This window comes from Pholcus phalangioides, unplaced genomic scaffold (genome assembly GCF_987345545.1).
Source record: "Pholcus phalangioides strain wild (caught in Gottingen) unplaced genomic scaffold, Ppha-v1.0 ptg000008l_1, whole genome shotgun sequence".
Taxonomy (NCBI): domain Eukaryota; kingdom Metazoa; phylum Arthropoda; class Arachnida; order Araneae; family Pholcidae; genus Pholcus; species Pholcus phalangioides.
In genome coordinates, this window is record NW_028301601.1 from 47,214,979 (window position 1) to 47,241,874 (window position 26,896).

The 26,896-nt window shown below is 33.7% G+C and overlaps 1 protein-coding gene across 2 annotated transcripts in view; it reads left to right on the forward strand.

The window, feature by feature from the left end:
* The window catches only part of Plc21C (Phospholipase C at 21C), a 326,807-nt gene that overhangs the window by 273,513 nt on the left and 26,398 nt on the right, over positions 1 to 26,896 (forward strand). For both annotated transcript variants that reach the window (XM_089234814.1, XM_089234813.1), the window contains exons 8-22: positions 402 to 568; positions 4,253 to 4,399; positions 4,515 to 4,672; positions 4,994 to 5,073; positions 7,383 to 7,467; positions 8,558 to 8,642; positions 12,800 to 13,071; positions 13,620 to 13,716; positions 13,962 to 14,046; positions 14,951 to 15,023; positions 17,469 to 17,520; positions 20,171 to 20,325; positions 24,161 to 24,325; positions 25,644 to 25,743; positions 26,663 to 26,767. In XM_089234814.1, the coding sequence (XP_089090940.1) occupies positions 402 to 568; positions 4,253 to 4,399; positions 4,515 to 4,672; positions 4,994 to 5,073; positions 7,383 to 7,467; positions 8,558 to 8,642; positions 12,800 to 13,071; positions 13,620 to 13,716; positions 13,962 to 14,046; positions 14,951 to 15,023; positions 17,469 to 17,520; positions 20,171 to 20,325; positions 24,161 to 24,325; positions 25,644 to 25,743; positions 26,663 to 26,767 (1,826 nt within the window). The remainder of the gene's footprint in view (positions 1 to 401; positions 569 to 4,252; positions 4,400 to 4,514; positions 4,673 to 4,993; positions 5,074 to 7,382; positions 7,468 to 8,557; positions 8,643 to 12,799; positions 13,072 to 13,619; positions 13,717 to 13,961; positions 14,047 to 14,950; positions 15,024 to 17,468; positions 17,521 to 20,170; positions 20,326 to 24,160; positions 24,326 to 25,643; positions 25,744 to 26,662; positions 26,768 to 26,896) is intronic.

Here is a 26,896-nt window from a genome sequence, read left to right on the forward strand (position 1 = left end):
AGCGGAGATAGTAACTACTATGTATTATTGCTTCTTTATCAAAACAAACATTTCTTTTTTCCCTCAGTTAAACCATGTAGACAATACATACATAAATGATGTAACTTTTTCATTGCAAGCAAAAGCAAACATTTCGTAACAGGGGAATTCCTTCTTTTTATTTTATTCTGCTGATCGAAAATTCATTGAAATCTTTTTTTCCATACAATTTATTCTGAGATTCTTAAAACAGTTGTATGTTTTCTCCTTGGAAAATTTTCTTATTCCCCCCTCCCTTTTTTTTCATTCTTAAAGAAGAAAATATTTAGTTATTCATGAAGTTGTTAATCTTTTTTGTTAACTTTTTTAACTTTTAATGATTTCTTTCTCTTTTTTTTTTTTCTTTCAAATGTGTATTAAAGCTCTGGTGGGAAGAAGAAAGGAATGACAGTAGATCAGCTCGTTGAATTCTTAAACAAAGAACAGAGAGATCCAAGGCTTAACGAGATCCTTTATCCTTATGCAAATCCAGCTCGTGCGAGAGACATCATCAAACAATATGAGCCAAACAAGGCACTCGCTCAAAAAGGTGGAAAAAAACTGTTTTGTTTATTGATGTACTTGCTAAATGTTTCAATTACAAATTGCTTCTCTTTTCATTACTGATTCGTTTTCTCTTTTTTTTTTTTTACTGTTATCAACTTTTTTTTTTTTTAACTGCTCAAAAATTTATGTTTTCGTTACTTTATTTCTTTGTAGCATTTTAAAAATACAGTAGGCTCTTGGTATCTCGACAACCCAAAAGTATCGACAAACATATCAACTTAAGCAGAGGTCAAGTTAGCTAGGTTTCACTCTTAATTTTTATCCGATCGTTTTTGTGCATATAATTATATGCATTCAAAGAATTTCATTTAATAAGATGCTAATTCTCATTAATTTTAATTTTGGGTTCTTTCATAATAGAACCAAAATATATAAACAAATTTACCTCATGAAAAATAATCAAGAATAGTCTGGTTTTTTTTCTTTCCGAAGAGAAATTTTTTTTTTTCTTCACTGTTCACAGTTTATCCCGTGATTGGTTTTTTCCTTAATGTGTAGAAAGCGACATATATATCACAGCTACAGCTTTTAATGCATCATGGCAAGATGGTGCAGATACTTCTTCATCTAAACTTTCTGTGATTCTATTTCTTTGAAACATGAAGCACTTGCTCTTTGGTTGATTGATTTTAGAATACCGTCATCTACTAAAAGTCCTGAATTTACAAGATCAGAGCCCATGTCCACAAATTCATTCTTGATAGAATCACCCGTAGTGCTATCTATACTTTCTCCACACGTAATCTGAGAGGAATCTGGTGAAATTATTATTTTTTCCAAAAGATCGGAACAAAAACCAACATGACAGAAGCAGTTCCGAATCTCGACACTCGTGATTGAGACTTCCATGCAGACTCAATCATTTCAACAGCATCTAAAACAGAAATTTTGTGTTCATTCCAACATCCGCCAATTCACAAATTTTTTCTGTCTGTAATTTTCTGTAAAAATTTTTCATATTTAGGATGTTATTTCTTGATCCAGTGGTTGTGAAATTGCTGTTGAATCAGGTAGTAAAACGCCTAATTTGATTGCTGAAAGGTCTGTTATTTTTGGATGAGCAGTGCATCCAAAACATTGAGCTTTTTTACTTCAAAATTTTTGATCTGGCTTTCTCAACCATTGCTGAAAAATCTCTGATGTCATCCATGCCTTTTAGGCTTTAGCCCTTTTCTTTTACTTTTCAAGAAATTTTACTTTACTCTTTTCTTTACAAGAAATCGTAAAACTGAGTTTTCTCTGAAAAAATTCTCCGCAACAGACAATATCAAAACTCCCAACAGATAAAATTTCTATACCTATTGGATGTTGACAATATCCACACTTTTTTTCTGACCATGAAAATAATGAAAGACTTTTTCCTGGAAACGCCATTAAAATGTTGAGTCGTCCAACAGGTAATACATTCATTCTTCATATGTACAGCACACCCCTCAAAGCATAAAAGGGACACATACTAGGGAACAATGAAACAAGGGATTGTTGAAAACCCCAAGAAGAATGTGGAAAAATTTTTAGAACTGGGCAGTTGTAACACGCAGTCATGGTAAAGGGACAAAAATCATAGTAGACTTACATGGAGTTTAAGCCAAACGTGCGGTGTTAGAGAGTTTTCCCTATATCAAAATTAGTATTGTGCCAACCACAAGGTAATAATAGATGTCATGTTATCCAGATGGTCAAGTTATCCATGCGTCAAGTTATTGAGATTCCACTGTGAAATATTTCAGATCAAGTTGTTGCATGACTTTTGAACCACTCTGTAGAATCACATTTTTTTTAAAATTATCAGTAGAATGCTGTTATTAAAGCTGCAATCTGCAAAATATTATTAAAAATTACAACACTTGGCTATTCATCACCTCTCGTGCTTCTTGGTGATATGTATAAAAAATTTCTTTTCTCTGTTTTTTACGCACACTATATATTTATGTATATAATGTATATATACAGTCTGCCCCCCGTATTCGCGGTTTCTGTATTTGCGGGTTTTTTTCCTTTATTGGAATTTTATTTTTCAACATTCACAAATCATCATTCATGTGTTTTGTTTACAAAATATGAGTTGTGCATGTTTAGGATGGCTCGCTGATGATATTACTGTTATAACTAAGAAATCACAATGTTCTTTCAAAAAACATCGCCAACAATCGCTGCATCCTCTTTTACATTCCCTTGTACCTCTGTGTCACCCTGCTCTTCTCATGCTGTCCAATAAATGAGATATACAAGAAAAAACTATGGTTTCTGTTATTCACGGATTTCCTGTATTCACAGTCACCCCTGGAACATTATTTTTGGCTGACTGTATATATATAGCCATATGCATACGCAGAATTTTCTGTGTATGCATATGGAGGAGGGAGGTTAAATTTTGTTTAAATGCATGCGGAGGAGGGAGGTTTAAATTTTTTCCTGTAAAATAACACTATAATCTTGGCTCAAGGAGGGGGTGGGGGTTTAGGACCCGAAAATCCCCTTCGTGTACGCCAATGTATATAGCTTTTCTTTTTTTCTCTCTCTTTTTCTGTGCTGTACCTGATCTTGTGTTGTTTGAATGACATCACTCTAGGGTTGCAGGATTTTTAAATTCATTCTTAGCCTCTGTTAGTGTTTAAAATATATTTACTTCTTTTTGAGTGGCCCATAATAATTCCACTGGATAGTGCAGGTATTATTTTTTAGATAATTTTAAAAACTTTGTTAATTTAACCGCTAAATTTTCACCATGTTCAGTCCTTTAATTGCTTTAAAACTCTTCCCAATGGCTCTGCAGAAATATTTACTTGTATCCAAAATTGGGGATCATTCCTCTTCATTTCGGATAATGGACGTTCTATGTAGGACGTCCTTTATCCTCCTTGATTGTGCAGTACATACCAGATGCTCATATATAGACTTGTAACAAGTTCAGTGCTGAAATAGGAATTAATTTCTTGGAGAAAGGAGACTCAGTCAAATGGTATCTTAAGCCAAAGAGTTCTTAACCTCAATGGTTCTCGGATGCTGTGGTGGCTCAGGAAAAAATTTCTGCAGTGTGTGGGACTTATTCTTGATACCCCTCTAAAAAAAGAAGTCTCTATTCGTGCTGGGCTTATTTTTGGTGCCCTTACCATGGTTTTTTTTTTGATTGTCAATGCTTTTTTTTTGCCGTTTCAACTCAGATTTGACACTCCTCCTACATTGCCTGCTTGGACCTTTCATGCTATGCCTTAGGATAAAGACACATCAAAATGAAGAGCAAACCTATAAGTGAAGGGGAAAAATAAACAAGGGAAGAATATAACCTTGAACAAAAGAAAAACCTACATGTAGTAGTCTTTGGTAGAGCAGAATGGTGTTGAGCAGAAAGCCATGACAGATCTGCCAAAATTACTCAATAATATAATTTGGAACGAGTCAAAATTTTTCTCAATAGCGATAATATCAAATAATTACCAGCTTTCTCTATTATTTTCATTATATCCTTTTTTACAAGAAATATGTAAAACTTGGATCTCTAATATACGTATATTATCTCTAAGTTTTTACATACTTTGTAGGGTAATTTGGCTTTTCTTTCATTATCAATTCTTCATAACAATGTTCAAATGGAGTGAAATTTCGATGACAAAATGTATTCTTTCTCATTTTGGTGCCCACTCGTGTTTTTTTCCCCCCATTTTAGGTTTGTTGTCAGTGGATGGTTTCCTGAAGTACCTGATGGGTGAAGACAACCCGATTGTTTCGCCCGATAAACTTGATATCAATCAAGATATGGATCAACCTCTCAGTCATTATTTCATAAACTCTTCACATAACACTTATCTTAGTGGTATGTACATTCACACTTCATCTGATATTTCAAATTATATTATTTGAAATTTTATCCAAATTATTTCTTATTATGTAAATGATCTCATATTATATAAATGTATATTTTATTTTAGGTCATCAGCTCACAGGTAAATCTTCAGTTGAGATGTATCGGCAAACACTCTTGACAGGATGCAGATGTGTTGAGCTCGATTGCTGGAATGGTAGAAACTCGGATGAAGAACCAATCATTACCCATGGATATACAGTTGTCACAGAGATTCTTCTAAAGGTCTTAAACATGTGTCTAGTATTTTTGTTAAACTTTTTATGCTGAATTTTTATCACAATGCAGGCTTATTTGTTTTGAAATATGCTTTACTTACACATACTTTTTTGTAAACACCTGTACAACAAACTTTTCATTAAAAGAAACAAAATCATGGAGCTCAACATGTGATGTTAATTATCACATGTTGAGCTGCTCAACTTACCTATAATTCTGTGGCATGTCTGACTACTCTTAACAAATTTGTTGTATTTTGAATCTCTCGTTTGCTTGATTTTTCTTGATGACTGTTGATTTTGATGAAGGTTTCTATTGATGTTTTAGGAAGTCCTTGAAGCAATATCGGACTGCGCTTTCAAAACATCTGATTATCCAGTCATTCTTAGTTTTGAAAATCATTGCTCGTAAGTTAAATTTATAACTTACTATGTGTTACTTATTGTAATACTGTGAAAGTTCTGTATGGGTCATTCTCACGAAATAGGACAAAAAATGAAAAAAAAAAAAAAGGTTTAAAAAATATCAACCAAAAAATCAAAAAAAATTCTTAGGGACGCTGCCTTACCTGCTAATAAATTAAATATTGTCAGCAATGAAGTTTGTAGAAAGTTCATGATGAAAAAAATTAATTTAAATCTAACCTTGTTAAAAGATGGGCAAATCCAACAAGGCATTGTGCCTGTTTCAGCACTCAAGTTGATATTCAAGCTTGACACTTGCAGCATGTTCCATATATATTTTGGTATTTTATTTTCAACTTTGACAAGCACTGATACTCTGAACAATTTTTTTGTCAATTGCATTTTTATTTGCGTTTCTTGCTCTTTTTTCGTCAATTTTATGGGAGCAACAGAGATATCTGATCTGTCTCGGTTTTGCTCGAGCGCAAATTACATTCTCAAAGCAAAGTCTTTAGATGAAACATTACTGCAGCTTAATGTTTCAAGCAAGAAATCTGGATTTTGTTCACTTTTTTTTTTTATTTCATTGTATATCTAGTATTGATCAGTATGGGTAAAGCACAGATCTCCATGGGCAGATCCAGTGGCAGAGGGTGCTGTAGGTGGTTAAGTACCCACAGAAATTTTTAGCCCGGGTCTGAGCACCCCCCAGAATCAACTAATAAATCAACATTTCCTACATGAAACTCAAGACTTGCACTCATAGATTCAAAACACTTCCGATGCCCCTGGGCAGATCCACAACATCATGTTTGTAGAATATTGTATCATATGTTGTGGAAGTTTGTAACATAATAGAATATACATTGTGGGCAAAAAGTCCATGACACATTTTAAAAAAATAATTTAAAAATCAATCGACACAAAAAAAGTATGATTTGCTTTAAAATACTTATCATGGCATAGTTTTTTTTTTAATAAATTAAAAAGTGTAAAAGTTCACTCACAGATGGTGCTGTATAAAAAGTAACTCGATACAACACATAAAAATGTGACACAAACAGTGCATGATTAATGTTTATTACAGTTTGGACTACATAAATCTGCCATATTTCAATATGAGTACCTGAGCATTAGATCTAGCTTCGCTTATATTAAACCGTTTCGATTACAAGGTTTCAGCGAGAAATTTGTATGATCTCTTTTGATGAATAGACGAAAAATATGGTAACCTAGTCCTAACCTAATGGCACATTAGAGAAAGGTAAAGAATTGAAGGAAAAAATTATATTGTATAAAAGTGCAGATAAGAGATAGAGCTAAGACAACTCAATTATACAACCAATTATAATAATATATAACCCGATTATTAATTATTGTACAGAAATAGAAGGAAGGTGAAAAGAGAGAACAACTTCGTAGAGTTACAACAAAGCCTAACAGTGATAAGAGAGGAAATAAAGCAGAGAGAGAGAGAGCTTGTTTGGCTTTATTTCAAAGGCATTTGGATGCAATATTACGCCATAGAGTGGTTAAAGGATGGAAGAAATGATTTGAGGGCCCGCGAAAAGTACAGTAAACAGGAGGAGCTGTTTGCAGACCAGAAAAGACAATCAAAAAGAATAATTTTGCCCAAAAATATAGAAGAATATTGACAACGTGATGACCACAAACAACAATTTACAAAGCATCAACATATGTTTTGGCACTCATGAATGTCATTTCAAGATGAAAAACAAACACGTTCTGTCCCAACGAAACCAGTAATAAAAATATTGAAGTGAAGGAAACAACTCTGACCATACCACGTTTTTGGTTGGGACAGAACGTGTTTGTTTTTCCACTTTGAGATAAAGGCACCCATGAATATGTAAACATATGACAGTACTTCGTAAATTGTTGTTCTCATCATGTTGTCAATATTCTTCTACAGAAAAAGCAATTTGAGACAATTTACAGGTTCGCAAAAAGTAAGTGGGTGAAATAATTCTTAGACCTGCTGATGGTTGAGACAAACAAAAATAGAAACAGTATACTATACACATTATAAATGTAATTATAATGTATACATTAAGTCTAAAAATTATTTTTCAGCTTCATATTAATTGAAGAAATGTTTTGCAAGCCAACAGGAAATTCCACGGACTGGCACTGGTCCTCAAAGCAGTAGTTGGAAACACTGTTGTAAAAGATTTCGCGTAGCGAATAAGATATTTTATGGCATAATAAACAAATAACCCATTAAGATCATTGAGCATTTGTCTTGTATTGTCACAAGTTACTTTAAAAAAAAAATAATTTTATTTCACTAGAACAAAGCAGCAGGCAAAGATGGCCATGTATTGCAGAAAGATTTTTGGAGACAAAATAATCACTGAACCATTCGGAACGCATCAGGTACGTGCGATCCTTTCCATGTATTTATTATTTCAGATTTTTTATTTTTTTTAGGATTTTCATTTAATTTTCTTAAGATGCATTTTCAGTCACGCCTGTAACACTCAAATAATCAATATTAAATTGTCAATCATACACACTATATCAGGGTTGGAACTAGAATTTTTGCTGCCCAGGGAAAACATGATGCAGCCGCCCCCACAACTTTAAAATTTGATCATTTTATATTGGTATTCTTTGTTCCCACCTAAAACTACCGTCCCCCCTAAATTTTTCTGCCCGGGGCAGTTCCCCTTGCCTCCCTCTAGTTATGGCCTTGAACTATATTGCCAAAAGTCTGTATCCTTTTTGAAGTTTGAATATTTTCTCGAATTTCTAAAAAAAAATACTGAACGAATCGCTCTGAAATTTTGCTCATATATACTCTGTGTTAGTACTCACCATTTCCAGTGAAAATTTAGTCACAAATGAATTTAAGGGACCAACAAAAAAAATTAAATAAAAAAAATGAATTAAATTAATTAATTAAATTGAAAAAATGTTTTTGATCAACCCTGTATCAAAAAAAGACTTTCAGCTTTAAAAAAACATATTGTACTGACTTTGTGCAATATTTCTGTGCACTTTTGTGAGAATATAACGCATATTCATGAAAATATTAATTTTTTTTAATGAAAATTTCAATTTTCATTGCATGATTTTTGCTTATAACACGGCCACAGTTTTCAACCAGTTTTAAAGAAATTTACAGAAAACATATTAAACATATGCCACTGTTTAAAATTAACATTCAAAAAACATAACAGTACATACTGTGTAGCAATTTAAAATGTGACAAATGATTATTCGATGAGATAAGAGCATTTTTAGTAGATGATTATTAATTGTGAGTTTTTTTTTTTTTTTTGCAAAAAAATATAAATTTTAGTTTTCATAATTTGATTGTCAGTTATATAATGCACTGTATGTAAAAATGTAGTGTTTATTAGTGTATTTTTTTTATGGTTCATATTTATGTTGCTGTAATATCCTTGTATCTTTTATGCATTTACATTGATTTTATTATTCTTGTTTTGTCTAACCTGTATAGCTGAAACCAGGTCAACTTCTTCCATCACCGAAACAACTTCTTAGAAAAATCATAATCAAGAATAAGAAAAAACATTATCCAAGAGGTGAGTGAATCGCAGTCTTGTAAGCTTATCAGTTTATTGCATACTACTTCACCAAACACCAACTCTGGCCATATCGCTATATTGCAATTTACTGCCATTAGTGAGATGGGTTGGAAGTGAAGGCGCTGTCTATCGGTGGTCGCCTCGAGTTCGTTAGGGAAAATATCTTATCTATATCCTCCCTTGGGTTCAAACCCGGGACCCTGACAACAACCTTCACGATGGTAGACGAGCATCTTACCACCATGCCACTCGGGCCGTTTATTGCATACTGACATATATGATATGTTCATGGCCCCTATATGGAAGAAGTTCATAGGGTCCTGGATGAATTTAATTTTTTGTCTCTATATGTTTAGAAATTTAAAACAGAGTAAAAGTTCTGCCTTAAAGAGAGGGATCCACTGAAAATCCCAGCTTATGGTCCTATCCAGTGGCCTCTCAACATGGCTCCAGAGCTATTTGTCAAACAGGGGCTCTCAAAATCAGCAAACATTAAGATGTTTATTAATATAAATATTCAATAACTTTAATCCATTAATTAGGCTTAAAGTGGTCTCAAAGTGTCTGCAAGGGAGCTGAACCAAAGCCTCCTAGATACTGCAAGCCTGAAACATGTTTTCGTGACGTCACAACCCGGGTCCTACCTCGTACACGCTTCGCATTTAAAACACACTACCAACATGTATTTTTTGACAATTAGAAAGAAAAATTGATGATTTTTTTATTGAAATTATTGCCTAGTATGGTATACGGAAAACACTGAATGTTAAATTAATGAATAATAAAATTATAAAAAGGAGGTAACTTAACAATTATTAAAAAAAATAGGGGTTTCACAAATTCTCTGCCAACACATATTTCTAGGTGTTTCTTTTGCTCCCAAGCAAATATTTTTGAAATATCAGGCATTATATATTTGACTTTTCATTTTTTTATTTATAAGACATTAGAATTTGTATTTAAAATAAAAGGATACACAGGCAATGTACAAAAATAAAAACAACGATGTCATTAAAATATTTTTTATTCACTGAGCTACATTCATATTATCAATTCTAATTCAAAGGGAAATTAGTTGCTGCTCTAAACATAAAATTTTTGTAAATTTTCAAATTTATTAATCCATGAGGGGAACTTCGAAAACACATTTCAAAATCCTGATGGGATTTCACATTATGAAAAGTCTCTTGTTGCACTCATTTATAAAATTTCCGTAAAATAAATTTTAGTTTCTAATTTTAAATGGTGAATTGTGAACACTTAGAAATAAATATTCAACTAAAATTCCTAAAATAAAATGTTAACATGGGATCAATGTTTTTTTTTTAAATGTTAAGTTTCAAAATTAAAAAGATATCTCCTGAAAAATGCAAAACATTTTTTTCATGTCTACTCAAAATGCACAGACACTTTTTTTTTTAATTACTCCAAATTTAAAAAATAAACTGTTCAATGCAATATTACAATTGTTTTATAGAAGCAAGTTTCTTTTAATCGAAGAGTTCTTTTATGAGGTGTCATTACTTTAAGTATGGCAAAAACTATACTCTAGTACAAATATTAAAAATACTATTTAACCATTGATTTATTCTAAATTTTTTACACACGTTCTTGATTATATGTGCTATCCTATGCTGGTATAAAGTTTTACGTATCTTAGATACTTAATTTTTTGTAAATTTTCACCAAAAAATTCATTAAAAACAGCTTGCGCGCATGATAAAATATAACAATGTAATTGAATAAAAATTGATTAAAAATAATGGAAACTTTTCAATTCATGAAATGAAGCATAAGGTTGAGATTTCATTGACTCAATCTTATTTAAAATTAAATTTTAGAACTTAAATTTCAAATTCCAAAAATTTTTAGTTAAAATTTAATTTTAAATAAGATTGAGTCAATGAAATCTCAACCTTTTGCTTTATTTCATGAATTGAACAGTTTCCTTTATTTTTAATCAATTGCATTGATGTCATGGTATTTTATCATGCATGCAAGCTGTTTTAATGCTTTTTTTTTTTGAAAATTCACAAAAAATTAAGTATCTAAGATATGTAAAATTTTATACCAGCATAGGATAGCACATACAATCAAGAACATGTGTAAAAAATTTGGAATAAATCGATGGTTAAATAGTATTTTTAATGATATTTCTATTAGAGCATAGTTTTCCACAATGTTAAAAGGTATGAGACCCCTTAATTGAAGATTTGGTGTTAAAGTTATCATTTTTAGTTTCTGTGTAATTATTCAGGAATACTTTAGATATTATTTTGATACAATAATGAGAGACTTACCTTGAATATTTTACCTTTGAATATTATACTGATGTCAAACTTTTAATTGAAGCTTTCTTATAAAATGTTCCATGCTTAAAATAATAATTACACAAATTTTGGCCATTATTAAACCAGCTAACTTCTCAATTTCAAGAAGTTCACAACTTCAGCACTTTTCGTGTTGCATGTTTCACGTTTGAATTCTGTACCATACGCTAGGACACCTACTTTTTGTAGCAATACTTGAAGTAATATGCATGAGGTAGTATCAGTTTATTTGAATTCCTCACAAAGCGATATGAAGCTGGATTGGTGAAATAAAATATTGATGTCCATAATATCATTTCTGAGTAATAGCGAGCAGCTTTCATAAAACTCAGTTCCAACTATTCATGCAGAAAGGATGAATTCACTTATTTTACCATGAAGTACTCTGAGTTTTTTCCTAGGAACCACTCATAAGAAGATTCGGCTACAAGATGATTATCGAGCGAGACAGTGACACTCTTTGAATTGCTTTTCATTGATTTCATTGTTTTTCCTCTGGTGACTTTCTTTTAATTGATAACTTTGTTGTTCCTTTCTAAGTACGACGAGGGTTCCATTCGGCCTTTCGCTTCCCCTTGCAGTTTGACCTACCGCTGCAAACACAGCAGCACCAAGACACCTAAAAGGAAATTTAAAATGTTATAGGTGTAGTATTTATAATATTCAGCATATAGGCAACAAAATTATTGAATTATAAAATATTCTGAATAGTGCAAGAATGCTTACACAGGGGAATGGCTCACATTTAAATTTAATGGTTTAAAATGCAAGTTGAATTTGCAAACTATATTATTTATTTAAAAAGTAGCCTATCCCTTCATTAAATTTCACGTCGCTCAACACATTAATATTTGTATTTTTAATTAATTATAGACCTGAGAAATGTGATTTACTCAATATTAAAAGAAAATATTTATATATTAGATCTGAAAAATGTGCTCCCATGATTAAACAAGTGGATAAAAACTGCTCTCAATGCAGGAGAAAATAAAATTCTGACACGAAACCGCAGCGAACATATCTACTTTTAAATTAATTACGCAAAATAAAGTCAGAAAAAATAAATATTTCAGATGTATTTATTGACTGAATTGTGTACAAATAGCTACATACCTTTTTTTTGCCGTCGTCTGATGATTATCAAAGTTCTCGGCTCCTTTTTCAATTATTTAAACAAAATTTCTCCCGCTAATGTGTTACAATAAATAAAAAAGCAATAACAATAAGTAAATAGTAAAACAAATATTAAAAACTTGAAGAATTTAAATTAAATATGACTATAAATTCACGTGGCGTGCTTTGTTAAAAACATCCAAAATAGCCATGCTAAGGACCTGGATTGTGATGTCACAACCTCGGCAGAGTGATACATTACGGCTTGTACTTCTAGGAGGCTTTGGCTGAACTCATTAGACATTCCTGGGCTGGCTTCAGGATGCGTTTGTTTTAGATATGTTAGCATTGGTCATTTCATTTTCTTGTAGATGATTTTTTGCTGTAGTTCCCAACTTCGAGGCGCGAATGCATGCCAAATCCTTTCTCTTTCTCTCTCTTTTTGTTAAAACATCTGACCATAGAAAGCAACAGTACAATTATTCAATTATTGCACTTCACTCATAGGTAGAAAAATTGATGGCATACGGCAGCACAACACATAAGCATTATATAAAAACAAACTTCACGTTAGGTTCACAACACATACACTCATATTCCAACATGTACTAGTTCATTAGAAATTCTGCAGAGGGATGTGGATGAGGTGCATGTTTGGCATAGTAGTATAATATCTAAATAACTGTGAGCATATATATTTCCTCCATGTAGCTCGTGCTCAAGTGCCAAAGACTAGTGTATCGAAGGATGAGTCTGGTCCACCAGCTTCTACTCCAGAGCGTGTCAAGAGCACCTCAACATCTAGTCCTGTATCCACTACTGGCGATGAAAGCTGCCATGATCCGGGAGGGGGTGTAGATCCAGATGAAAAACCTCTGGCAAATGGCAGAGCAGTGATAGAGGATGAAGAATCGTATTCAGACATTGGTTCAGATGAAGATGAAGTTGAGCAAACCACTGAAGAACAACCAGAAGATGCAGAAGTAATTTTCTTTTCCTATCCATTGTCTCTTCATTGTATTCATAGAAAATTTCCATTGAGCCATTTATTGTAGTAAAACACCTCTCATTAATTTAATTAAAAAATTGTGTATTCCACTAAATTTAAAATCATCTCAAACGTTCGCATAAAGATCAGAATCGCTTGAACAAGGTTAGTTTTCATTGTATGACTGTCTTAGATATTTTTCTGCAAGTTTAGATTTCTGTACCCATAATTACATTCCTCAGTTTCATTGTTATTGAATATACTAGGGGTTTTCAAATTTTGAAGCTCTCTAGGGGTTGGTGGGGGGGGAGGGGGTTTGCTCATGGAAATGACTTTTCTAAGCAGCAACTTGTTAGGCGTATGGTGACAACTTGTTAGATGTGAAAGTACATGTACATTTTGGAAGCCGAAAGGAACCATGTGGTGACATAACATGAGAAGATGCAAGTCAGAGTATTACTGTATACAGAAAAAATATGCATATATTTGTATAGTTGGAAAATATTTTTACAGCATTTTAAACATTCTTTATTGGTGTTTTAGGAAGCTGCTGCCAAGGAATCTGAAGCTGGTGCGGAAATGTCTGCTCTGGTGAATTATGTTCAGCCTGTCAGGTTTCATTCTTTTGAATATGCTGAAAGTGAGTGATTTTTTTTTCCACTATAATATAGAAAATAATGCTGCACAACAGTATAGCAATCTCTTGGATACAAAATATAAAGTTTTGTTAGCTTCTTATCCTGCTTTGTCTATGCGCTCATGCAAATATTTTTGTCAAAGGAACTTTTTACATTAATTCTTTTCTTAGGTTTCAATAAATGTAACACAGATGCCCTATGTTAAATTTATAACAATATAAGTTAAATTGCATTATTTTCATTGCAGAACGTAATAGGAGCTATGAAATCTCATCATTTGTGGAAACACAAGCGACAAACCATCTGAAAGAACATCCTGTCGAGTTTGTGAAGTATCCTTTTCAAATCAAAATGTTTGTTGTTTTTTTTTGTGACCAAACTATAATGTAGGGGTGGCAAATGGTGAATCACAAGCCAGATGGCTGCATCTCTTTGAAGCTTTGTGATGTTATTGAACTTATTAATGTACTCGTGATAATTTTGAATCTTAGCTGAAAAATATAAATATGTATGTTAGTCATCCAGAAATCAACAGCTGACTGCATATTCCCGCTGCTCAGATCAGGTGATCTTTGTCATTGACGGCCATCCAGTATCCCCAATTATTTTCTTAAGTTTTTTGTGAATATTGGTCACAAACGTTTATTTTTTGGGATTTTGTGCTAATTTAAAATGAACTTTCTGACTAAAAATCCCGCCAGTGGTGAAGTGCAATGTGAATCCTGCGGAAATTCATCTATTCACTCTCACAATCATCGATTAAAGGAAGTGTGAAGTGTTATAATAAAGAATGAAAGAAATGTGAAAAGTTGGTGTGTGTAATATTTAATTAAGGACAAAATAATGTGCATTACAGTACTCACATTGGACACCCATTCCTACCCATACTTCAGTCTGCAGTGTTTTTAGTCAGAAAGTTCATTTTAAATTAGCAAAAAATCTGCAAAAATAAACTTTTGTGACCAATACTCACAGAAAACTAAAGAAAATAGTTTTGGAGGCACTATATGACCTTGAACGACAAAAATTGCGTAACCTGCATGACGGGAATATGCAATTGACCTTTATTTTCTGGATGACCCTCGTACAAAAATTTAATACACAACCCTTATCTGAACGAAACTGCATCTATTTGAATTGCCTTCACCGTGTGAGTTTGCAGGAATGTTAACTGTTTAACTATTTTAATGCTTGCTTTAATCATTTTATGTGACAATCATCCTTAACTTTATCCAGTTATAATAAGAGGCAACTGAGTAGAATATATCCAAAAGGCACAAGAGTCGATTCCAGTAACTATATGCCTCAAGTGAGTTTTATCCATATGTGCTTATTTATGGAAATTTGTGTGACTTTAAATTGATAATTTCATTCCTATTTTAGAAAATAAGTCAAGTCTCGAATACATGATTGTGTTAACTGTCATTTATTATTATCACTGTATTATTGAACACTGAAATGCTTTGTTAGGCTGCGATCAAATTTCAATAATTATTTAATTCAGAAATACAGCAGAACCTCACTATGACGAATGTCACTTATAACAGAATAGTTGAAAAAAAATTGTGATAATGATAAAAGAATGCTTATTTTTATCTGATGAGTTTTACATTTTCATGCAAGCAATTTAACATTGAATTATCATTATTGTGTTTTGCATAAACATGGACAAGCTCCTTGATTGATATGGCTTGCCAGGGTCATTGTCTGAAATTACAGGAATCGCCCCCCTCGACTTCAGCACCTGCAATGGGTTCTGTTTTATTTGGTATTCATCAGTTATTGCTTGCAAATACACAATTATCCATTTTTATTAACCAAACATTTGAATCGTGTCATTAAGTAAGCAAGCAAGCAATCAACATGAACCAGGACCTTATTGGACCTTCTTGTTTTAAAGATTGATACAGTGTATACATATACACATCTTTTTCGATTTAACCTTCGTTGAAGACTATTTTTATTGCCTGCCCCCCATGCTCCCGTATCTCTGCCCATGGGGCCTTAGATCCAAACTTCTGGGGGCCTTTCAAAATCTCCAGTTTTACACTTTTTTCCAATTTATGGTGCTCAATATTTTCTTCTGTGCCCAGGGCCTTAATCCACCTCTTATAATGAACACTTTTATAGCTAGCTAGTGTACTTACGTTGATGCCCACCCAATTGCATTACATCTCCCATAAGGATTATTTGTTATACACCAGACTTTCATTAAAAGAACAACCTTTAGCCTCTATAAGTTCTACTGTGGTTAAAGCCAGGGCTGGTCCCCATGGTAGCTAAAAAATTGGTATGTGCACCTAAAATTTTCTTTGTGTAGTTTATAAATTGCAGGCTGAGAGCAGCACAAGATATTTGGAATTTATAGCAGCATTTCTGCCAACATGAACACAAGTCACTGTATGCCCTGAAAAAGTCAAAAGAAACATTGTTTTGGGCCTTTTCCTTAAAAGTTTTTTTGGCGAATAAAATTTTTTTCTGGCGGCTAGACTTTTTTGCGATTTGCCCAGCTCTAGTTGTCACTTTAACTAGAGTTGGGCAAATCACAAAAAAATCAAATCAATCGAAAAAAATTTCACTTTATTTTAAAAGTTTTATTGTTCTCATATTATCATATATTCATTAAGAATTTATTTTTAACCGGTTGATATATCGGGTATAGGTTTAAATGCATACTTAGTTAGTTTTAACATGAGCGGATATTGTTCAAAGAATGTAATGTTAACTTCCCATGAATAGTGTATTGATTAGAAAATTCCAGGCTAAAGAGTCCATACATGTTATTACTATCAAATGTTTCGTGCCGATGTGCGATTGTCCAGGCGGCTCAAGCTCACCTGCCACCCTTTTAGATGACTGGTGGGGAGGCTGAAAGGGCTTTTGTCCTTTTGGCTATGGGAAGATTTTTTATCTATCCAAAGCTATACACCATAGTTTACCCAACAAAATTCCTTGACCATTCATCCCACTTTTAAAGAAACTTCCCCTTTTTTGGTCCAGAGTTATTTTGGCGTTCTTAATTATGCCAGTATTGATGAACCAGTTGAACCTTGATAGCACCAAAATAACTACTCCAACGTTCCCAGGGAGTCCCCCGACTACCAGGGCAGAAATTAGGGAAGTGTGAGGGGTTATGGTGCTCCAGGCCCAAATGAAAACTGAATTCTTTCCTTGATTTATTTGACTGCTCTCGAAAAATTACTGGGTTTAAGCACCAAAATGCACACTTACCCATGTCAAAGTCTATTCTTGTTTCCATTATGGCCCCATACCCTGTCTATTCCCTGACATTTTCTCAACATCTTCATTGTCAAGGTATGGGGCAAAGAGTGACAACACCTGGTATCTTGTGAATATCTATTGTTCCAAAAATTTTGAAAAATTGTGTTTAAACATAAGCCTAGGCTGCATTTCAACCCTTTGCACCCTCGCTTAAGCTGTCCCTGGTGATTGTTATATCTCCCTTCATCCTCCTTTTTGTGCACATATTAAGGAAGCTATACTCTTCCATCTCTGGACAGCTGAGAAGAATCTCACGTCCACTCCATTGAAGATATTCACCACAGATTTGTGCAAAACATTTAGTGTTGAGTTATCTAGAGCCCAGAATCTTTTAACAGTGGATATTGTCTTGAAAATGTTTCGTATGACAAAAATTGTTTGTCTATTTCATACCAATGCCTCAGTTTTGCTGATGATTTCAACTAAAAATGAATGATAATCAGAAATGTATATATTTATTTTTCTGTATTAGGTGTTCTGGAATGCTGGTTGCCAAATGGTGGCACTAAATTATCAGACACTGGGTAAGTTTTCTGATAGGAAAATGACTTGTTATTCTCCGACTTTTTATGATACAGTGAATCGCCTCTAAGACGGCTACTCTGCGTTCCGTAAAAAAAAAGTGGCTGCCTGTAGAGGTGATTGCCAAATAGAAGTTGTACGACAGAAAAAAACACATTTCAGGGAGCTTGTCAAAATAAACTTTTTTAATGTTACGGAAAAATATCTTATGCTCAATTTATTTACAATGTTTAACAAAACAGATACATATACACCTAAACTTCACTACAACTCTGTTTTCAAATAGAGATATTTTTTCAAATCTTGTGTTTAGAATCACCTATAGTCTATAATATTAAACTTTTCTCGATAAAATGATACCCTTTACTGTGATAAACCCTTCTATAACACTGTTTTTTTAGGAGGATTTTGAAACTGCTACAACATTATTTTATTTATTTTTCACTTGAAATATCCTTCAATATATCTTTTTAACTCGTCACATATTTCAATTTTTTCGGGGATGTGTAATAATATTGATATTGGGCATCATCTAATCACTGAAAGTGTTCAATATTGCTATTGTTTGTGTTACACTAAAGTGTATTTCAATGAACCCCTTCACAGGAGCAATGCAATTCAAAACTGAATTTCTTTTATCAACTAATCAATTGAAATATTTTGCTGCAAATAAACACTCAAAAGCTCATTTTTTGGTGGTACTAACAATTCTAATTTAGGAAAGATGCTAACAACAACAAATTTTGGCCCTGTGATGTTAATGTTACCTCTCGATATAATGATAATCCCTGTACTACAACATTTTTCTTCATCTGGTATTGTTATGTATATATTAAGGTTTCTCACCAATGCCATAGCAAGGGGGAAGGGAGTTGAGGGTCTGGTTGCCTACAAAATATAAGAAAATACCTAAAAAGAGGAGAAAAGATGGCCAAATCTCTATTCTATCACTTTGCCCCACCCTCGAAAAAGGCAAGTGATCCAAAAGGCCCTCTGAACGAAATTTTTGGCTACGGGCCTGTTTCTCACTGTATTTTATGTAGAACTTGAAATACCAGACCTCTGATTAATTCCTTAATCTGTATTATATGGAATCTGTTCTTTCTTTTTATAGCAAATAAAACCTGTTCTTTTCTCACATTTCTTTTACTCCCTCACTGTTGTTCTACTGAATCTCTGCATGCTAAAAAGTAAAGAAATTATCCACAAAGCCAAAACTTCCGCATCCTTTACCTATTCAGTAGAGATCATAGGGTATTTGTCTGGCTTACCCTGTCACCACAAGAGCAAATTTTTAAACTACCTTATTAGTTAGCAGCAACTATATAGCCCTTGTGATCATATTTACAGATGTTCCAGACCTGATAGTGAACGGAAAATCTGATTGATCCGAAAAGACATTTTTGCTGATGTATAAAGATTATACAAAGAGAACTACCAGCTCTGAATACTTTAGGAAGAAATAACTCACAAAAACTTGTTTTTTTCCCAAACTTCTATCTATTAGTAAGTGGTCGCTTACCACGTATAGAGGTGGCCGGATAATAGGGGTGATTTTTGTATGATATGTCTGTGAAGCCTATATTGTCCATTCCAAAAAAAAAAAAAAAAAAATCTGGCCGCGAAACAGAGGTGACCACCTATGGAAGCTTCACTGTATTTAATATATCTCTTGCAAATAAAATGGAAATATGGAAGCCAGATGGCAACATCAGTATACCATGAAACAAGCATAACTCTCACACAAAGCCATAAATATGTTAAGGTCATATATACATACATATGCACACAATATGCTCCTGCATGTACCAGTTGGTTAGAAATTATTGAAATGAATGTTTATGAAGTGCATGCATGTTAAAGTGTAGTAGTTATAAGTGTAAAGTTATAAAAGTAGTTATAAGTAGTTATAATTTGAAGCATAGATGGCAGCACTGAAATATCAAGCACAACACTAGCTACACACTCAGACTGTTAGGTACACTCACTTTGTTCCAGACTCTGCCACGAAGCTGAGCTAGAAGAGATCTCGGCAACGGGATAAGTCCGGTGGCAGATCCCCTGACGTTCATTCATTCAGCATACACTCAGAACACATATTCCGGCATGTGCCGATTAGTTAGAAATTCCGAAGAGGAATGTGTATGAGGTGCATGTTCAGTTAAGTAGTAGTAGTAGTAGTAGTTATAAGTGGTGAACATACTTGATGTGCATGTGTGTATATATGTATTGCCCTTAAATATTTATGATGCTGTGGTTATGCATGTTTCATGTTCAAGGAGTGCTGTCATCTATCTTCCTAATTGGAAGTAAACATTGTTTGTCAGACCTGCTTACATCACTCTTTAGTATTTTACCAAGTGCTGCCAGATATGACATTTTTATATTAGTGGAGAAGTGAATGAATGGAGTTTATCCCCTTGTGATGGGCTGGTTTTCCATGTGCATGTTAACTATTGTTATTTTCATCCAAGGTGTATTTGAAGATGGGGGTGGGTCTAGGTTGGCAATTTTGGGAATGTGTGGTTAAATAATTGGACTAGAATATTCCACCTCGAAATATATTTTTAAATTAAAAAGAATTAAATATATTATTTTGATTATGAATTCTCAAATGTGACGTTATCTAAAATATTTTTTTTTTCATTCTAGACCTTGGAATGCAGCTTAATTTTGGGATTTTCGAGTATAATGGACGTTCTGGGTACCTCCTGAAACCAGACTTCATGAGGAGAACTGACAGAAAGTTTGACCCTTTCACAGAATCAACTGTTGATGGTATTATAGCCGGAACAGTTAGCGTGAAGGTATTTATAGTGTAATCAAAACAAAACAAAAAAAAACATTACATTATGAGAAAGTTGGTTTACAAATTGTGGTCAATTTCTAGAATGTTACATAACTGAAATATATTGGGTTCTATAACAAGTATATACATATAACCTCTATATAATAAGTTTGATACTTTCTGAATAAACAAGAGCTGATGGCATAAGCCACAGTACACTTATTGATATATTTCCATTTTTGCAAAGAGACTTGCAGGAAGTTTAGATGTGTACATACAAATAAAAAATAGCACATATTACCTCAATACCAGTAATAAGTTGTGTGTGTGTGTGTGTGTGTGTCATTAGCAGGTAGAAAAAGATTTGCACAAAATTCATGACCAATAGTATTATTAACATTTATCAAAAATAATGCGTACTTGCTTCACAGCTCTCATAAATTGTATTGAAATAATCTATCATTTTCATATTATTTCCAGTAGAAGAAACAGTTTTGTAGGTAATATATCCATTCTCCCATTTTTTTTTTTTTTTAAACTCTTATTCATATGCCATTTCTTTTGATTTTTTTTTAAATTTATTCTCTTATGGGATGGTTTTAAAGGATACGTACGTCGAAGAATATCCTAAGCTTCCGTTTATTAACAATATTAATTAACACATAATCATAACACTATTATTATTCACAATTCTAGATTATTGTCTTATTATACATGAAGACTTAACAAATTTTAGACAGAGTTCCAATAGAGATAAGACTCCCTTCGATGCTCATGTAGACTGTCCGCGTAACAGTTTTCTTCTTCCGTCTCTCCTCTGCACTTCTTCTTCTCCTACACGCCCACACGCATTTTGCACCCGGCGCGTCTTTAGTCATTAATCAGTGGGCCGCTGCAGTTTTGTATGGCTAGTGGTGGTTGATGTTTCTGTCTTGACCTACCACCAACAGCATTGTGGGAGCTTCCTAGCCAATCACATCACTATGATGCAGAAATGGATTTTCAAAAGAAAATTTATCTCGTCAGATCCAGTCATCTATACTTTGTATGAATAGTGAACAGTAACATCAGTTTTTCTCGCTCTCTCTCTCTCTCTCTCTGCATAACTAATTTTTGATTGCTATATAAAGTCACGGAAGCCGTTCCAGCTGTGCCCGGGGTAAGCCCATATCATAAGACTGTCCTATTTCTGCAAAAAACATGCAGATGATGAATTTTCTAAGATACAATCTGAAAAAATTAAAAAATTATCTTGATTAGTTCAAATTATTTTCATGGGATACATGAAAATAATTTGAACTAATTGTGTATTACACACACACACACACACACACTACTAGTGTATTAATCACTGTGTGTGAGCAGGAGACAGTTTTTAGACTCGAAAGGACATCATCTCTGGGATGTTGGGACTTCTGTGGTATTCTGTGTTTACCTGTTTTTACCTATGTAATACTTTAACTTCATGAAAATAATAGTATTAATCTGACAAACTCAGGTTTTTGTAATCACTGAGTAGGCATGCACTAATTATTATCTTTGACTCAACACTGTGCTCTTAGCAGAGTATGGTGATGACATACACTTCAAAAACCATGTTGCTGTAAGTTCAGAGCAAAACTTAGAAATGTGCAGCCAAACTGAGCCACTAAATTTTAGGAGCTGCCCCAAATGTAATAAAAATACTTTAATTGCATCCAGTTACATTTTTACTTATTAACAAAGCAATAGCTTAAAAGAAAAAGTGCACACACAAGTTCAGTGCATGGGGCACTGGGCCAAGAAAAGAGCTAAATTCTCCTTTTGACAATGCGTGTAGTTTTAAATGCAGTGTGGGGGGGGGGAAGGCAAGGGGTATACTTGCTCGGACTGAAAGTGTATTTAGTTGCAGATCTAGGTAGATAATTGTGGTCCTTAGCCCTGATAGGCTCCATTATGGGGGCCCTGCATACAAACATTATAGTTTTGGTCCTTGACCACTCCCCACCAGAGCCGTCTTAACACATGGGCTTGCCTGGGCCTCACAAAAAATGAGATCTGATTAAAATTTTTGAGAGTAAGCATGTAAATTTTTAAGTAAGCATTTTTAGCCAGGAAGAGTCTGAAAACTTACTTGCCCTGGGTCCCCCCCCTACAATGCTCTTAAGATAGCCCTGCTCCTAGGGTTGTGCTTGTAATTTATTGCAACGGGCACTATTGTCCAAATTTATTGCAACGGGCACTATTGTCCAAATTTATTGCAACGGGCACTATTGGCCAAATTTATTGCAACATATCTTTTGTTTACTATAAAATCGTAGTAATAGCAGTTTGATAGTCATTCTTCTCAGGTGCTAATGTAAACCTGTTGTGCGATGTGTGCCAGTGATACTGGAAAATCGGGAAAAATATTTTAGAGGGCCACAAAATACCTAACTCCATCCCTCTAAGTTTATCACCTACCACCAGAGGTGAACATTGGAGTAGGTGGGTAGTTACTGGGTGGGGGGGACAATTTAGGCACGTTCTGGTATAATTCAGTGCTTTTTTTCATTTGTATATGAGAAAATTCTGTCGATCTAGTATTGTCAAGAAAACAAATCTAGTTGCTGTGACATGCCTCAGCTCTTGTGTTTAGATTTTTTTTTTCACTTTAAAATGAACTATTTTATATTCTGTCTATAAGAGTTTTTTTATGCCCAAGTTGAAACTGCCATAGAATATGAATTTTTTTTCCTTTAAGGAACTCTGTATCACAGTGAGTATAGAAATTTTTTTTCCGAGTTGAACAGCATTGTCACCAAAAACTAAAACTTTCTAATTCCCTGTCACTTGCATATACATTAGCTCATTATGAATTCTTTGCTGTTGCATGCAACACTTTTTTTTATAAATTTATTGGAATTTTTTTTATCTAATTAATCGGTTATTTATTTGACCAAAAAAAGTTGTGATGGAAATGTTTTCTTTTCTTTGAATGCTAACTGAATCAGTATACAGAGATACCTCAGATTGGCATCGGAATTTCAAAATTACTGTCACACTGTCACTTCGCAGAGAGCACAAGAAAGTTCAAGGTTATGAAACAATATGCAATGTCTTCAATGCTTACAGTGAGACTATGAGCATAAAAATCTAATATATAACCATCTTAAGAGTATTATGGGGGGGGGGCCTGTATGAAACAATATTTCTCAGGCCCCCATACCTGACTAAAATTATGTCTGCTTACCGATTTCCATGCTTATTATCAAAAATTTCAATCAGATGTTTGCCTTCACCCTTCTGCAGTGGAGCTCCCCTTCCAAACTGTGTCAGGGTGGACCCATGCATTAAGATGGCGCAGCAGTTAGGGAACCTAAGAATGTCCGATCTTCATGTATGAGACAAGGAAATAAGCTGACATCACGTAGGACATCTACATAGGTGGAAAATCTGCACCAAGCTGTTACAACTTCTGATGTCTGCTACAAAAACAATAAAATTGTCCAACTTTTTGGCATCTTGTACCAAAAACAAAATTTTCTGTGGAACTTGGAAATTGTGACACAATGAAAACAAAATTTTCAATGTTGTCACTTGTTTTCTTGCATATTTTTGCTTGTGAAAGGAAGAACAATAAGGCACCACAATTTGTTTTCTTGTTAAAAGATTATTGTTTTTTCAAAGGTGATCTATGAACACAATTGGGTTTTTGCTGATTTCAGTTAAAAGAAAGCAATTCCAGCACAAATTATCTTTACTTTTGGTACCTCTCTATTGATAATGCCAAATTAAGTAACGTATGTAATTAACTAATGTATGTGCCCTCATCGCCTTGACATAAAGCATTTTTAATGTGATTTTTTTTTTAATTTTTAATTTTTTTTTAACAGATCATATCTGGGCAATTCCTTTCTGACAAACGTGTATCAACATATGTAGAAGTAGATATGTATGGACTTCCTGCAGATACAGTTCGTCGAAAATTCCGTACTAAAACAGTCCCTAACAACGGCATTAATCCCGTATATGACGAAGAGCCTTTCGTGTTCAAGAAGGTGAGGAAAGATTGATTGCAGCTTAAATTTTCAATGTGATCCTTGTTTGCTCATGCAGAATCCAAGTTCCAACTCTTACTTATTACTTTTTTTGTGTCTCTTCGGCTGGTATTACACTGTAAAAGTTTTGTGAAAGTGCTTTGATAAAACTTGAAAAATACAACCAATAAACTGATCGGTTGGATAAGCTTGAATGTAACCCATCAGCTTATTCGTTGTATTTTTCAAGTTTTATACAAGCACTTTTATAAAACTTGCATAGTGTAATACCGGCCTAACTTCCATTCTTCTATCTTTAAATGATTTGAGTGCCTTCTGGAGGCTAACATCTCCTTTTTTTTAAGAAACTTTAATCTCATATTTGTGTGGTTTCAAGTTCATAAGTTTCCCTCAAATCGGCCAATATTGTTTCTTAAGCAATAAAATAGGCCCATGGTGTCGGGATAGAAGCTACAGGTAAATTATAATATCCTATGGGTTGGCTTAACTCTGGAAATGCTTCCATCATCTATAGATGATGAGCATAGTAGCTTGCTCAACCTTCCTCTTATGATTTGAATTGCAAATTATATATATGTTCTTGGATGAAATTCTTAAAATGACATAGATGGGACATGCCTATAATTTCTAGTTTTTGTTATTATAGCCTTATTCTATTTTTTTACATGTTTTCTTGTTCTGCATGGGGGATGGGTGCACATAGGATGATGTAGTGTAGAGAGTCTACCAAGGTCATAGTGAGAGGGTAGGAATTGGGGGGTCTGGTTGTCTGTCCCCCTCCCCCGAAATGTGAGAAAATGACAAAAAAATGAGAAAAGATGGCCAAATCTAATGTTCTATCACTCGGGTTCCCCCGAAATAAATTTCTGGCTACGGGCCTGGAGTCTACCTTAAATCATCAGCGTGTTAGTGGCAATGGGTTCAAACCCAAGCATTGGAAACCATTTTCCAGTCACCTTGTGCCACAAATTTCCTTTTTTTTTTCCTTTCTCTTTCTGAAACCATTTTTTATGGCTTCAGAATATATAGCAGATTTCGTGTTTGTACCCCCCCCCTTTTTTCAGTTTTATTGAATTTGCAACATTTGAAATTGATTGCCATCTGTCTTTCATGAGAAGTATTTCTCCGACTATTTATGGAGACAAAGGGTTGCTGAGAGAATTTTTTTAGAGAGGGTATAAAAAATAGATGAAGGCCTTGGATATGATAGATTCTGCTATAACGTTGATATCCTAAAAAATGTTTAATTTATTTTTTCTGGTATTTTGTTTACATATACAAATTAAAATTTATTTTGAAAACAACTTTCTTGTTATAGGTTGTGCTTCCCGAGCTTGCATGTCTTAGAATAGCAGTTTGTGATGATAATGGTAAATTGCTGGGTCAAAGAACTCTTCCAGTTGTAGGATTGCGGCCTGGTGGGTGCATATTTATATTTATATTTTTTGTGTCCATATACAGTAGAATCCCGCTAATTGGAAAACCAGCTTAATCGGAATGGCCCTTTAAAAAAAAAGACTTGCGCAAGAAAGTTTGCAACATTCCGTTTGCATACCCTCTAATCCATAGCTTTACAATAAGTCATTACTAGTTGAAACTTCAGTGACTATTTCTGTATAAATGAAAATTTGATTGCTGTTGGAGTCTAATTATAACATTTCACTCAGACATCTTTTTCTTCTGCTTTCTCGCAGCAACAGATTTTTTTTTTAAAGCTAGAGAATTTCATTGTATTTTTTTGTTATTGCTTGATTATCATCGAAAGCAAGTCATGGTCATAATTTTTTTCAGGTTTTCTTTAGCAAGGTTTCCGTCACATTTTTCCACACTTCTGCAGGCCAGTAAATGACATTTTTCACCAATTTTTCCCCCCATTTTTTTGGAAAAGGGAAACGTATTCATTCTCATTTTCAATGAACCATCGAAACATTTTTTTACACTAGTCTGATGTATTATACGGCTCCTTGGCCCATTGACTGAAGCAAAGGCTTAACATTGGAGGGTAAAAAAATCATTTTAATTTCCCCGCAGTTGTTTCGGTCATAGTTAAACGGGATTGTCTGGTCTGTAACTCTTATCTCACACATAAACATACTCACTATTATCACAGCTTTAAAAAAGCCATGTTAAAAAGACAAACCCCAGTAATCCAAACTTTTTGCTTATCCGAACATGTCCTGGTTCCAATTATTTCGTATATACAGGGGTCTACTGTACATTACTTGTATTTTGTTAAATATGAAACTTATATCATTTGGATATTGTAAAATTATATGTAAAATTTAATTCCTTTATTTTGAAATCTTTGTTGCTATCACCCTTTCTTTCATTCCTAAGGTTATCGCCATATTGTCTTGAGAAATGAATCTGGTCAGCCATTAACACTTCGTACATTGTTTGTCAACATAACGGTAAAAGATTACGTGCCAGATGGTCTTGCAGGTATTTACTTTCTTTCTGCCACATATTTTTGTATTTTAAAAATATAAATAACTAGTACTTTTATTTATTGCCTTTATTTTCAATGCAAAAAAGTGTTTTCAAAATTTTGAGTCGGGGGGTTAGTATCAT